This window comes from Cebus imitator, unplaced genomic scaffold (assembly GCF_001604975.1).
Source record: "Cebus imitator isolate Cc_AM_T3 unplaced genomic scaffold, Cebus_imitator-1.0 Scaffold18, whole genome shotgun sequence".
NCBI lineage: Eukaryota > Metazoa > Chordata > Mammalia > Primates > Cebidae > Cebus > Cebus imitator.
Window position 1 is genome coordinate 466,010 of NW_016107333.1, and position 12,233 is coordinate 478,242.

A 12,233-nucleotide genomic window follows, 5' to 3' on the forward strand; every position below is an offset into this window, starting at 1 on the left:
ATATATATATATATATATATATATATATATATATATATATATGGGAATATACAGCTGTACAAAACCCTTTAAATATTTTAAAACTTCTTAACTCTTTGTAATAACACTTAAGAGTCAAAAAGTTTTTAGAAAATTGAAAGTTCATACAGTAAGTTATAGTAAGCTAGGGTTAATTTACGATTGAAGAAAAAATATTTTTAAATAAATTGAGTGTAGCCTTAGTGTATAGTATTTATAATGTCTACAGTGGTGTGCAGTAATGTCCTCAGCCTTCACATCACTCACCACTCACTCACTCACTCACCCAGAGCGACTTCCAGTCCTATAAGCTCCATTCATGTAAGTATCCTATATTTGTATACCTTTTTGTTGTTTTTTAATTTTAATTTTTAATTCTGGGGTACACGTGCCGGATATGCAGGTTTGTTACATATGTAAATGTGTGCCATGGTGGTTTGCCACACCTATCAACCTATCACCTAGGTATACCATTTTATTTTTTTATTTTTTTATTTTTACTTTTTTGGAGACAGATCCTCACTCTGTCACCCCACGGTAGAGTGCAATGGAACCTCTGCTTCCCAGGTTCAAACAGTTCTCCTGCCTCAGCCTCCTTAGTGGCTAGGATTATAGGCACCCGCCATCTCGCCCAGCTAGTTTTTTATTTTTAATAGAGATGGGGTTTCACCATGTTGGCCGGGCTAGTCTCAAATTCCTGACCTCAGGTGATCTGCCCGCCTTGACCTCCCAAAGGTCTGGGATTATACAGGCGTGAGCCACCGTGCCCAGCCAGGTATACCATTTGTAATCTGTATTATCCTATATTTTTACTGTGCCTTTTCTGTGTTTAAACATGTTTAGATACACAAAGACTTACTATTGTGTTATGGTTGCCTGCAGTATTCACTATAGTGACATGCTATATAGGCTTATAGCCTAGAAGCCATAGACTGTATACCACACACCCTAGGTGTGTATAGTAGGCTATACCGTCTAGTAAGTACACTCTATGATGTTCCCACAATGACACAGTCACCTAATGATGCATTTCTCAGAGTGTGACCCCATTTTAAGTTATACCTGACTGTATTCTCTTCCAAATCAGCACAGTTCTGTTTTGGAAGTAGGCAAGGGATGAATAATAATAATAACTAACCTCAGTTTAATATGTAAAATGATGATAAAGCCTTCAATGATCATCTTATAGGTAAAGGTATATTTGTGAAGCATCTTTTCAAGTTATGACCAGCCCCTGTATGTTTCCTATATTGATAATGAATTACCTATATTTCTCACTCTCTGCAGAAAAAACTGTATATTGGCTGATGAGATGGGCCTAGGGAAAACCATCCAGTCCATCACATTCCTTTCAGAAATATTTCTGAGAGGAATCCACGGCCCATTTCTCATTATCGCCCCTCTTTCCACCATCACTAACTGGGAGCGGGAGTTCCGGACATGGACAGAGATGAATGCCATCGTATACCATGGCAGCCAGATCAGCAGGCAGATGATCCAACAGTATGAAATGGTGTACAGAGATGCCCAGGTGAGCCTCGTGTGAATCAGAGACCCAGGGACTACCTAAGCTCAGGACAGCCTTTCTGTCACTTACCTTCAGAAGCTCCAGTGCCCTGCATCTTGTGTTAATGTGGAATGACTCTGTAATATGTTTGTCAGGGCCGACTCCAGCTCTCCCTAGTAGTTCATTTTAATTTATGATACAACACAGCGTTGTAGAACATGCTGTCCAAACTCTGAGATATACCTTTTTTAGGACACTGGAAGTTTGACTGACTTACTGGTTTATGAAGTTACTTTTATATGCAGAAGAATTTATCTGAATTGTTATGTGTTCAGCGAAGAAAGTGAGCGAAAGAATTACTGTACAGAGAATGGATTCCCAGCCAGGGAGTTTGGAGAGGAGGTTAACAGATTTGACAGAGAAGGATAAAGAGAAAATAGGTTTCAGATCATTAAAAACACAACAGCAACATTTTCTCTTAAGTTTTTAAGTGTTGTCACTTAGGCGAATACAGTTGTGTGCTTGTCCTGGGCACTGGTTTTTATAATTAAGCAAGGTAAAAATTAAACGATTTCAATCAGGAAAGCCGGTGGTCTCCCCAGAGGTGTCACAGACAGCAGAAAGAGACACTTGGAAGATAATTCAGAAGTGCTCAGCATGACGCAGCTCTGCTCTTGAAATGTGATGGCAACACCAAGACAGGCTAAAAAACAAAGTGGTGTCCTGCCTGGTCTTAGGTGAATCAGGATCATTACTTTGAATCTATTCTAGAACCCAAATTATATGGTGAAATTAAGTCTGAAAAATAGCAGAGAGTTTCCTTTGGGCATTCAGACTATGCATGGTTTAGACTGACTCCTGGTTGGGAACTTGTGAACCAACACCCGTCTGATTTCCTTATCACGGCAGCTAAGAAAATGCTCCCTTGCCGTATCGCCCATCCTTCTCACCTTTGTGAAGGCAAATGTTGCCTTGCTTCTGTTTCATTCATGGTATGAGGTCTTTTGGCTAACTAGCTGGTTTGTTCTTATATTCTCTCTCTTCTCTCATGAAGAAAAGCAGTGCCTGTTGTCTTCTCACCTAGGCCCTAGCATTTATAGCGCTGCCTCCTCTAATCCAACAGGTATTAGCAGAATTATATAGCCATGATATAAAGCTTTGTCTTTGGTTGTGTCATTCTCAGGGAAACCCCCTTTCAGGGGTCTTCAAGTTCCACGTCGTCATCACAACATTTGAGATGATCCTAGCAGACTGCCCAGAGTTGAAAAAGATTCACTGGAGCTGTGTGATAATTGATGAAGCCCACAGATTGAAGAATAGGAACTGCAAACTTCTGGAGGGTCTAAAGCTTATGGCCCTGGTGAGAGTTAGCTGCTCTTTACATAAACACAGGTTCCTTCTGTTCAGCCTGGAGGGAACATACTTCAGCCATTCTGTGTCTAACTTATTTCTGCCTAGTCCTTTTACATTAGATTTTCTTTTTGCCCTCTATAACTGTGATAGTATAGGAATCAAAGTTGTTGGGTTTTTTTGTTGTTGTTGTTACAAACTGGGTCAACAATTTGGCCTTTGCCACAGATTGATTCCCCTAGACTTAGGACTCTTAAATACCATGAAATATGTGACTTGGAAATGTGAGGTGTTTTGGCTTGTTTCCAGGCCCCTGAATGAACTGGTACCAAAGATGATGACCTTTTATCATTACTGCCTTGGCACAGTGCCCAGTATCTGGTGGGTAGGCACTCAATAATATTTAGTGAATGAATGAATAGTTGCGTTAATTAACATGAAAGTGCTGCTGGAATCAGTGATGTGAAAGGAAGATTGATTCGTTTATTGACTGTACCCCTATGATGGCATATTATCTATTCATTAAAGCAATCAGAATTGCCCCAAATTGAGTACTGAATGCCCTGGCTTAATTTTCCCCACTAAAATGCACTGTTTTGGTGGCCCAAGCACTGTTCATCACGTGCGTTTAATTTGTGCAGGAACATAAAGTGCTTCTCACTGGAACACCCTTGCAGAACTCCGTGGAAGAGCTCTTCAGTTTGCTAAATTTTCTGGAGCCATCACAGTTTCCTTCAGAGACTGCTTTCTTGGAGGAATTTGGAGATCTGAAAACAGAGGAACAGGTAATTAGGGACCTGAATAATTGAGGAGACAGTGTGATAGTTATCTTCATCAAGAAAAGAGCAGGATGCTATGGGGCCAAGTTGTCTCATTACTGATAAAATGAGCATTACCTCCTTTATTCTATGTGCTCATTTATGTTGGGGAGGGTAAGCTGATTATTAGTAGTTCTTATTGCCCCAAAGAATAGATGGGTCCATACCCAAAATATCTTATGTTGGTGTATCGGGCTCCCTTGCTTCACTGATTTCACATATTGTGTGTTTAGTGATTTTGCTTATATTATAGCTCTGGCCTCAGGAGCATGGTGCTTTCTTCTGCTTCCCTCATCCTTCATCCTTTGCCCTTCAAAATCTGTAACTTGTTCCTAGTCCCATCTTCTTGAGTACAACACAGTACACAGGTAATGAGGAAAAGAAGGCAGCCACATACCTAGAGTAGTTGTTAAGTCCACTTTTGTCCAGATCAACTGCATTTCTGTGGTTTTGAAGGTCCAGTTCCAAGTCTAGCTTGTTGGACTGAAAGCTAATAAAAAACAATTGATAGTAATAAAGACTTATTTCATATGGGTAGAAATCTCTACCAGAGATTATAGAAATAAGCCAGACAAATTTACATGCCCTAAGAGAAGCAAATAGAGTTGGGCCTTCAAAGGAGAGACAGGTCACATCTATTTTAAAGTTAGAAAATACTCCAAGGAGAGAGTACAATTTGAAAATGCATCTTGAGGGATGGGCAGGTTTTCACAGGTGTAGAGAGAAGAGGTGGTAACCACTTTGCACAGAAAAAAAACCCGGCATAATCAGAGCCATGGTATTTATTCATTAGTGGGGAAACATGGGATTAAGCTGAAAACAGAGTGGACGAATTGGGAAGTATAAGGCCAGAAGGGTTTAGGGTTGTATTGTGGGAAGATCTTGAAATGTAGGTTGAAGAATTCAGTAGGTAACAGAGAAGCCATGCAAGGCTTTATTACAGGAATGACATAATTAGCTCTGCCAAATTAATCTACCAATGGTGTGTAAAAGGGCTGGGACAAAGAATGAGGGGAATGAAAAGGTTTGGGAATTTTGCCCACATGTCAGGTATATACTCTGTGGTTCCAATCTCTTTCTTCCTACTTCTGATGCAAGTCAGGCTTGCATCAGAGCAGTGAATAATCAAACTTAATTCCTACATTTGCAGTAACTATTGATTTTCAAAAGCCAGCTCCAGCCTTCTCTCCATTTTTGGACCATTAGAAATGCATCCTCTTCTCCCATTGCACTTAATTTGTGGTATGCATTTTTTCTTCTTCCTAGACAAAGATCTCCTTGAGGACAAGGCCCACATCTTCTCCCAAGTTGTGTTTGTTGTATTGACCAGCACAATGTCTGGCATATAGTAAACTCTAAATGATTCAAGGTATGAACCAAGTGAAGGGCAAAAGCTGAACCCAGCATGTGGCAGATTGACATTTGTCCCTATCTTTAACGATCAGCTAGCTGTGTCTTTTCCCTTTAGGTTCTTATACCCATATGGGGGATTAAATTTCTAAATACCCTTGGTTGATAAAATAAAGGTCTCATAAAAAGGTTAAGTTTAAGACTGGAGTTAGGTAAGAGAAAACTGTAAAAATAACATCAAGTATTTTATTTGATATTTTAAATATTTATATATAATAATTTTTAAATTTTTAGGATTTCTGTATTTTTTTAATTGGCAAAAATATATATTTATAATGTACAATATGTTTCGAAATGACTAGATAGAGCTTATTAGCGCATGCTTTTTGTGGGAATGTTCAAAATCCACTCTCAGCAGTCTTCAAAAATACTGTACGTTGTTATTAACTGTAGTCGCCATATTGTACAGTAGATCTCTTGAACTTATTCAACTTATCTAACTAAAATTTTGTATCCTTTGCACAATACCTCCCAACTCCCTACCCCACCCCACCCCACCCTAGTCCCTGGTAACCATCATTCTAATCTCTGCTTCTCTGAGATGTCTGTATTTTAAAACACAGTAAATAAAAGTTCTGGAAAGCATCTGTTTCCAAAATAAAGTGTATTCATCACTGTCTAAAATCTGCTTTTGTAAACTCTTCTAAATCACTCTGTAAATCACTTTATATTTCTTCAGGAAGCACTGCTGCAGCACGCAACTTACGTATGCAGAGTCTACCCCTTTTAAAATTTTTGAACAGCCCTTTTTGACTTGAAACTTGATTTCTTTTGCATTTTCATCTTCCCTTATTTTGTTTTTCCATCAGGGTAAATCTTACCAGCATCACATTTTAGCTCCAGGTTAACTCAGGTACTTTGACTTTGAACCCCTTAGTCTGTCATTGTCTCACTGGGAGGAGGAACAAGTCACCTTGCTGGTGCAGCCAGTTGCATAAAGATCTGCTGTCCAGGCCTGTGCTCTTAGGGGAAGAATAGACAATATAGCAAAGAACACACTCAGACTTAAAGTCCCCCTGATGTGACAGATTCCATGATAGAATAGATGTCACCTATAATAACAATTCTTAACATACTGCTACACCCAAACATGTATGCTGCTTTTTTTTACTTAAAGGTATAGGAGGAATTCTTTTCCAGATCATCTCTACTTCTTACTCTGTTCTCTCAGCATCTAAGTTCCTCTTGTACCACTCATACCTTCTAACATAATTTAAAACATTCTTCAGGTAATTACTGTGCATGTGGTGTGTGTATCAGAGAAAGAATGACAGAGAGACGTGTTTTCTCCAGCCTGAAGACTAAGTACTATCCTTTATATCTTTCTCCCTTTTTTATCTTCTGAGAGTGCCATTAGATTCTCAGTAATTGCTTATGAATTAAAATCATATCCCTTATTTCCTTTCAGTACTACTATAAACTCCCCATTTTCAGGGATCTATCATGATCTTTCTTTTAGTCTGCTACCACGTACTATGCCTAAATGTTCAAGAAATTATAGTGAAGGTTGGAATACCCCCATAATCATTAAATCAGGATTGAGGCAGGTAAATAGGTCTCATTTCTCTGGACAGGTAAAGAAACTGCAGTCTATTCTAAAACCAATGATGCTTCGGCGGCTGAAAGATGATGTGGAAAAGAACCTTGCTCCCAAACAAGAGACGATCATTGAGGTGGAACTGACCAATATCCAGAAAAAGTACTACCGTGCCATCCTGGAGAAGAACTTTTCCTTCCTGACCAAGGGGGCAAATCAGCACAACATGCCCAATCTCATCAATACCATGATGGAGCTGAGGAAGTGCTGTAACCATCCCTACCTGATCAATGGTGAGTCAGGGGCACTAGGAAGTAACTCAGGACTGCCATGGCCTCTGCCAGAAGCTAATGATAATAAAATAACTCATGTATTGAATTTTCATTATATGCTAGGATTTATGCATTCTCGCCTTAATACAGAGTATAAAACTGAGATTCAGAGAGCTTGACGGATTTGCCTAAGCAGTGTAGCTACTAAGGACCAAGAGCCAAGGACTGAACTGAACTTCTGTCAACACGCTGCCTCGCAGCATGTACTCTGCCTGGCAGAAGATGAGTATCACTCCCTGGTTTGCTGCCTTTATTTGCTCAAAGTTTGGCCCACACTTTCTACTTAGGGACGGGGAAATATGTTACTTAGTTGAATGAGTGAAAATGCTGCAATAAGATTAAAACTCCCTGCAGACAAATTAACAATTAACCAAACTGCTAGAAAAAATATTGGGAGGATTTTTTTTGCAATGAAACTTTTTGAGAAATTTTAAAATCAAAGTGTGGCCTGGATTCTCTTAATTGTCCTTATGATGTGAAGAGGTATGAAGGTCCTTCTTGTCTGGGAATGTTTCTTTACTTGGGTGAGTCAGCTTAGGACTTGGTTTCTCAGATCCTCTCTCTACTTTGTGAGACTTCCCAGGAGAGTGGAGCACCTACGTTCTCTTCTGCTGCCACTACAGAGCCTTCTGCTGAAGGCACAGACCAAAGAGCACACTCAGCATTTCCTCACTGGACTGCTGGTCTAGGACCTAAGAATTCACTTCATTTTTCCCAGGACCTGTAAAGCAGAGTACAACCTTTATCCTTATGTTCTGTTCAAGGAATAGTTTTGTTCCATTCCTTTTCAGGAGCAGAGGAGAAAATTCTAGAAGATTTCCGAAAAACCCACAGCCCTGATGCCCCTGACTTTCAGCTGCAGGCCATGATTCAGGCAGCAGGGAAGCTTGTGCTGATTGATAAACTACTCCCCAAGCTGATTGCAGGGGGCCACAAGGTACTCATCTTCTCCCAGATGGTGCGCTGCCTCGACATCCTGGAAGATTACCTCATCCAGAGAAGGTGAGACTCGTGTCAAAGCCCTGTATTCAACACTGGGATAGTTCCTTTTCTTTGATATCTGTTTGATCCATTCAGAAATGTTGTTTAAACACAAGAAAACATTCAAAAATGGAGAAAAGGTAGCTCCTTTTAAAGTTTGGCTGAAATTCAGAGTTTTATAAATTTTATGACCAAATAGACTCAAATTTATCTGTTGAGAGTAAATTTCATGGCCTATGATCTGTAGAGTCCTTGCTTTGCTTAAAAAAAAATTTACATATTTATCTCTATTCACTTTGGATGGAAGGAACAATTCAAATAGCATTAGGAAGGGCTAAAATAATGTATTTACATTTTTGTTGCTTAATAATGGTGAAAGAAATATATCCTAGAAATCATCACTATATCAAATTAAGAGCATAAGCTGGCAACTCACAGAGAAAAGAATTTGGGGATATTTTATGTCCTTTCTCAGCAAGCCCTCTAAGGTTATATGATGCACTGGCTGTGGCATCCCAATTTATTTTCTTATTCATACTCTTATAATTCCTTGAATCTAAGTTTTTTTCCGTTATTTGGATTCTGTGTGGGAACTACATTTGTTACCTCATACACAGTACCTTAGATTTTCAGTCTTTGTGACACATCAGTGACCTGAAGATGATAAATGAGTTTTAAAAAATTCATTCTTAATGATAAATGACTTTCCAAGATCATAGAAACTGGTAGCCTAGGCATTGCTAAGCCTAAAGAAAATCTTGTTTTCATAGCAAATCTCAGGTGTCTTAACAGATGTTCTTACTTAACGTTCTGTTGTTTGCCCTTACACATTACATGTACTTTATAGAAAGAGGATTAAAAGAAATGACAAATTAAACTATGGGTGTGTTGACATTTAATGTAACATAAATAATTCTTTGAAGTCTGATTAGACAATAAAATAATTCCTCAGAGCTCTGTAAGAGAGATTTCTATGTAAAGGATTTTTGAGACTCATATTACATGAATAAATCAAAACTTATAAAGCAGTTTTGTAGCTTTCAATTCACTGTAGATTAAGAGCCCATTGCCAGAGCACTGCTCCTTATATTATCTTACCCTTCAAAATACATACAGCTATTAGTTTGTAGATTTTATGAAAGAACCCCCAAAATGAGTAATGGTTTATATAACAGACTAATTGGTAAGTATAGAAGTCTTTATTTAGCTCTCTTTTATGCTATTTTCTCTTTATTACTTACTGCGCATTTTACATTCAAATTACTTAAGATTATACTTTCTCTTGAAAATGCGGAAACATATATATATAACATTACCACCTGCACAACTCCCCATTCATGCTTGGGAGTTTACCTTTTCAGTCTGTTTTTTTTCCATATACATATGTTTAGCTTTATTGTTTGTTTGAATTGCAGTGCTGTTCTACATTGTACTTTGTAAATCTCATTTCTTATTTATTTTGAAATTTTTTTAGTTATTTTTCTACAACAAAATGTTAATGATCTACATGATACTCTACTTTAAATGTTTTCAATTTTTCAGCATTTTAAGGGACTCTATAAATGAATATCCCTTTAAAATACTTGTGAATGTTTTAGGTTATTTCTTTAGGATAAATGTCAGTGCACATTTTTTAAAACATTTGATACACTCAGTATTTCCATAATGCCCTCTGGTTAAGAGTGTTTTATTTGTATTCTTTCAGAAATATCACATAAGAATGCTCTTTTCCATATTCTGATCGATACTGTTTTTACTTCTTAATCTTTGGTAATTTAGTAATCCAAAATTATGTTCTCCTATTTTAATTTGTGATTGTGATTACTAATAAGAATGAAATTTTTTTTTCATATTTATTATTTATGTTTGATTTTGTAGATTGCATATTCATGTTTTTCCTGCATTTTCTCTTGGTCTTTGACTTTTTGTTTATTAATTTATAAGAATTATTTGTTTACTCGAGAATATGTCACAGAAGCTTTCCCCAGTGTTGTTTTTGTTTTTTAATTTTATTTATGAGTATAGTTTTCATTTTTTTGATGTCCTACATTTTATAATAGTCAAATCTTTGTCTTAAAACAACTTTAAACTTACATCCTTATTTATGCCTAAACTTAAGCTTAAATTAATGTGCTTTAAAAGGCTTCTCTCTCATCTTAACTGTGAGACGATATAAGTATTCTGGTTATATTTTTTCTTTTTTTTTTCTTTTTTTTTTCCTTTTTTTCTGAGACTGCCTTGCTCTATCACCTAAGATGAAATACAGTGACGCAATCACTTGTATTTCCTCCCATCTCAGCCTCCTGAGTAGCTGGATTATAGGCACACCACCACCACACCCAGCTCTTCTTTTCATTTTTTATGGCTTCTTCCCCCAAGCTGTATCCAACAGGGTTCTTCTGGCCTTAATCATTGCCTTTCTCTTTTTAGTTTAGTTTTATTTTCATTAAAGTTGTATGTGCACGTAATTTAAGTAGCCATATCACTGTTTATACTTACGAAAAACGGTTTCCTAATTTACTCTCTACTTTCCCCCAGTTTCTCATTTCCCAGAAGCATTTACTTTCAACTCTTTATGCTGTTTCTTTTGGTATTTATAGCTGTATCTAAATAATGCTATTAGTTGTAATTTCTTGATGCTTTTCAGTTTTAGGTATTATCTCTTCTCACTGAGGAAGATGAATGTTGTAGCCTTCTTTCACTGCTCTTCATTCCATCACGTATACAACTTCCTGTCCTCTCATCTTCCCAATATGTCACGTAATACTTTGAGTTAGGTTAATATTTGTAGTTTATTATGACTTATGAAAATGCTAAATTATGGCTGAGCTATGTCATGTGCTATTTACTTTTCATTCTTATACAATTTTTATTTTCTCTGAAACTAAAAATTATCTTTTTGGTTCCTTATTTTTCTATACACCTATTATAATTCAGCAGCAAACTTTACCCTGATTGTCTAAATCTCCTCTGGTTGTCTTCTAACATGTCAGTTTCCTCTTATTCAGGCCAGACCTTCTGAGGCCTCCTGACCTGCTCCTCCCTGGCCTGTTGCTGTTCTCCTCAGAGTACACAGTTGTCAGCTGTGATCTGCCTTCTTTCTCATGCTGACAACTTCCTTTTTTTTCCCCCTTAAATCAGATCTTCTTGTTGGTAGATTCCATGCTAGAACGCCTCTTCCAGGAGCCTCCTGAGAAAAAAGGGTGATTAATAAGTACATTTTGAGACATTGTCTGAAAATGTTTTACTCTGCCCCCATTCTTAAGGAATCTTTTCACAGGATTTGAGATTCTAGGTTGTAAATTATTTCCCCACAGAATTTTGAAGGTGTTAATCCAGTCTTCTAGTGTCCAGAGTTGCCATTGAGAAGTTCAAAACTTTTAGGAATCAGTCTGTGTATGTATTATGTTTGTTCTTTTTAGAAGTTTGTATGTATTCTCTTTGTCCCCAGTCCTATGAAATTTTACAATGAGCTGCTTCACTGGTGTTGGATACTCAATAGATCTTTCCCATCTGAAATCTAAGTTCACATTCTGGGGAATTTTCTTGACTTTATCTTTCATTATAATTACATTTTTTAATTTCATAGAACATTTTTTTGTAATTTTTCCATTTTTATATTACCAGTTATTTCACAAGTACAGTGTCTTCTCCTGTCTTTCTAAGGCTTACCGTGATAGAATTTTTAAATTTTCAGCTGTTTTCTCTAAGTCATATTTTTTCCCATTTGTTTATATCTGTCTTTCATATTGGAATTTTAGGTTCACTTTTTTTCCTTTTCTTCCCCCTTTAGCTCTTTACAGTGTTAGTCCACTGTGCCCTGCCCCCCATGGTTTCTTATGAGAAGTCCTGCAGTCGTTCACATTGCTGCTGCCCTCTGTGCAATGCATTGGTGTATTCTGGCTACTTCTAAGATTTTCTTTTAATTTTTGGTTTTGAGCAGTTTAGCTGTGATATCTGGGATTCATCCTGCTTACTGAGCTTCTTGAATTTGTAAATGTATGTCTTTCATCAAATTTGGGAAGCTTTTAATTATTATTTCTTCAGTGTCTTTTTTCTTTTTGCCCCATTCTCTTGGCTCTTTGTGAGACTCTAATTACCTATTTATTTGACCTTGAGATACTCCACACAAGTCCATGGACTCTAGTTTTGTTTTGTTTTTTTCTCTCTCTTTCATCTGTCTTGAAGTTCACTGACTCTTTTCTTTGTCATCTCCATCATGCTTATTAAGCATACTCAATACTTTTATTTATCTCTTAGTTCTAAAATTTCCATTTGGT

The 12,233-nt window shown here is 37.2% G+C and overlaps 1 protein-coding gene across 1 annotated transcript in view; it reads left to right on the plus strand.

Annotated features, from left to right (window-relative positions):
* CHD6 (chromodomain helicase DNA binding protein 6) overlaps positions 1–12,233 on the plus strand; it is a 199,449-nt gene that overhangs the window by 106,433 nt on the left and 80,783 nt on the right. Inside the window, exons 12-16 of the mRNA XM_017511844.2 lie at positions 1,306–1,549; positions 2,709–2,885; positions 3,517–3,660; positions 6,678–6,933; positions 7,764–7,974. Coding sequence (XP_017367333.1) covers positions 1,306–1,549; positions 2,709–2,885; positions 3,517–3,660; positions 6,678–6,933; positions 7,764–7,974 — 1,032 coding nt within the window. The remainder of the gene's footprint in view (positions 1–1,305; positions 1,550–2,708; positions 2,886–3,516; positions 3,661–6,677; positions 6,934–7,763; positions 7,975–12,233) is intronic.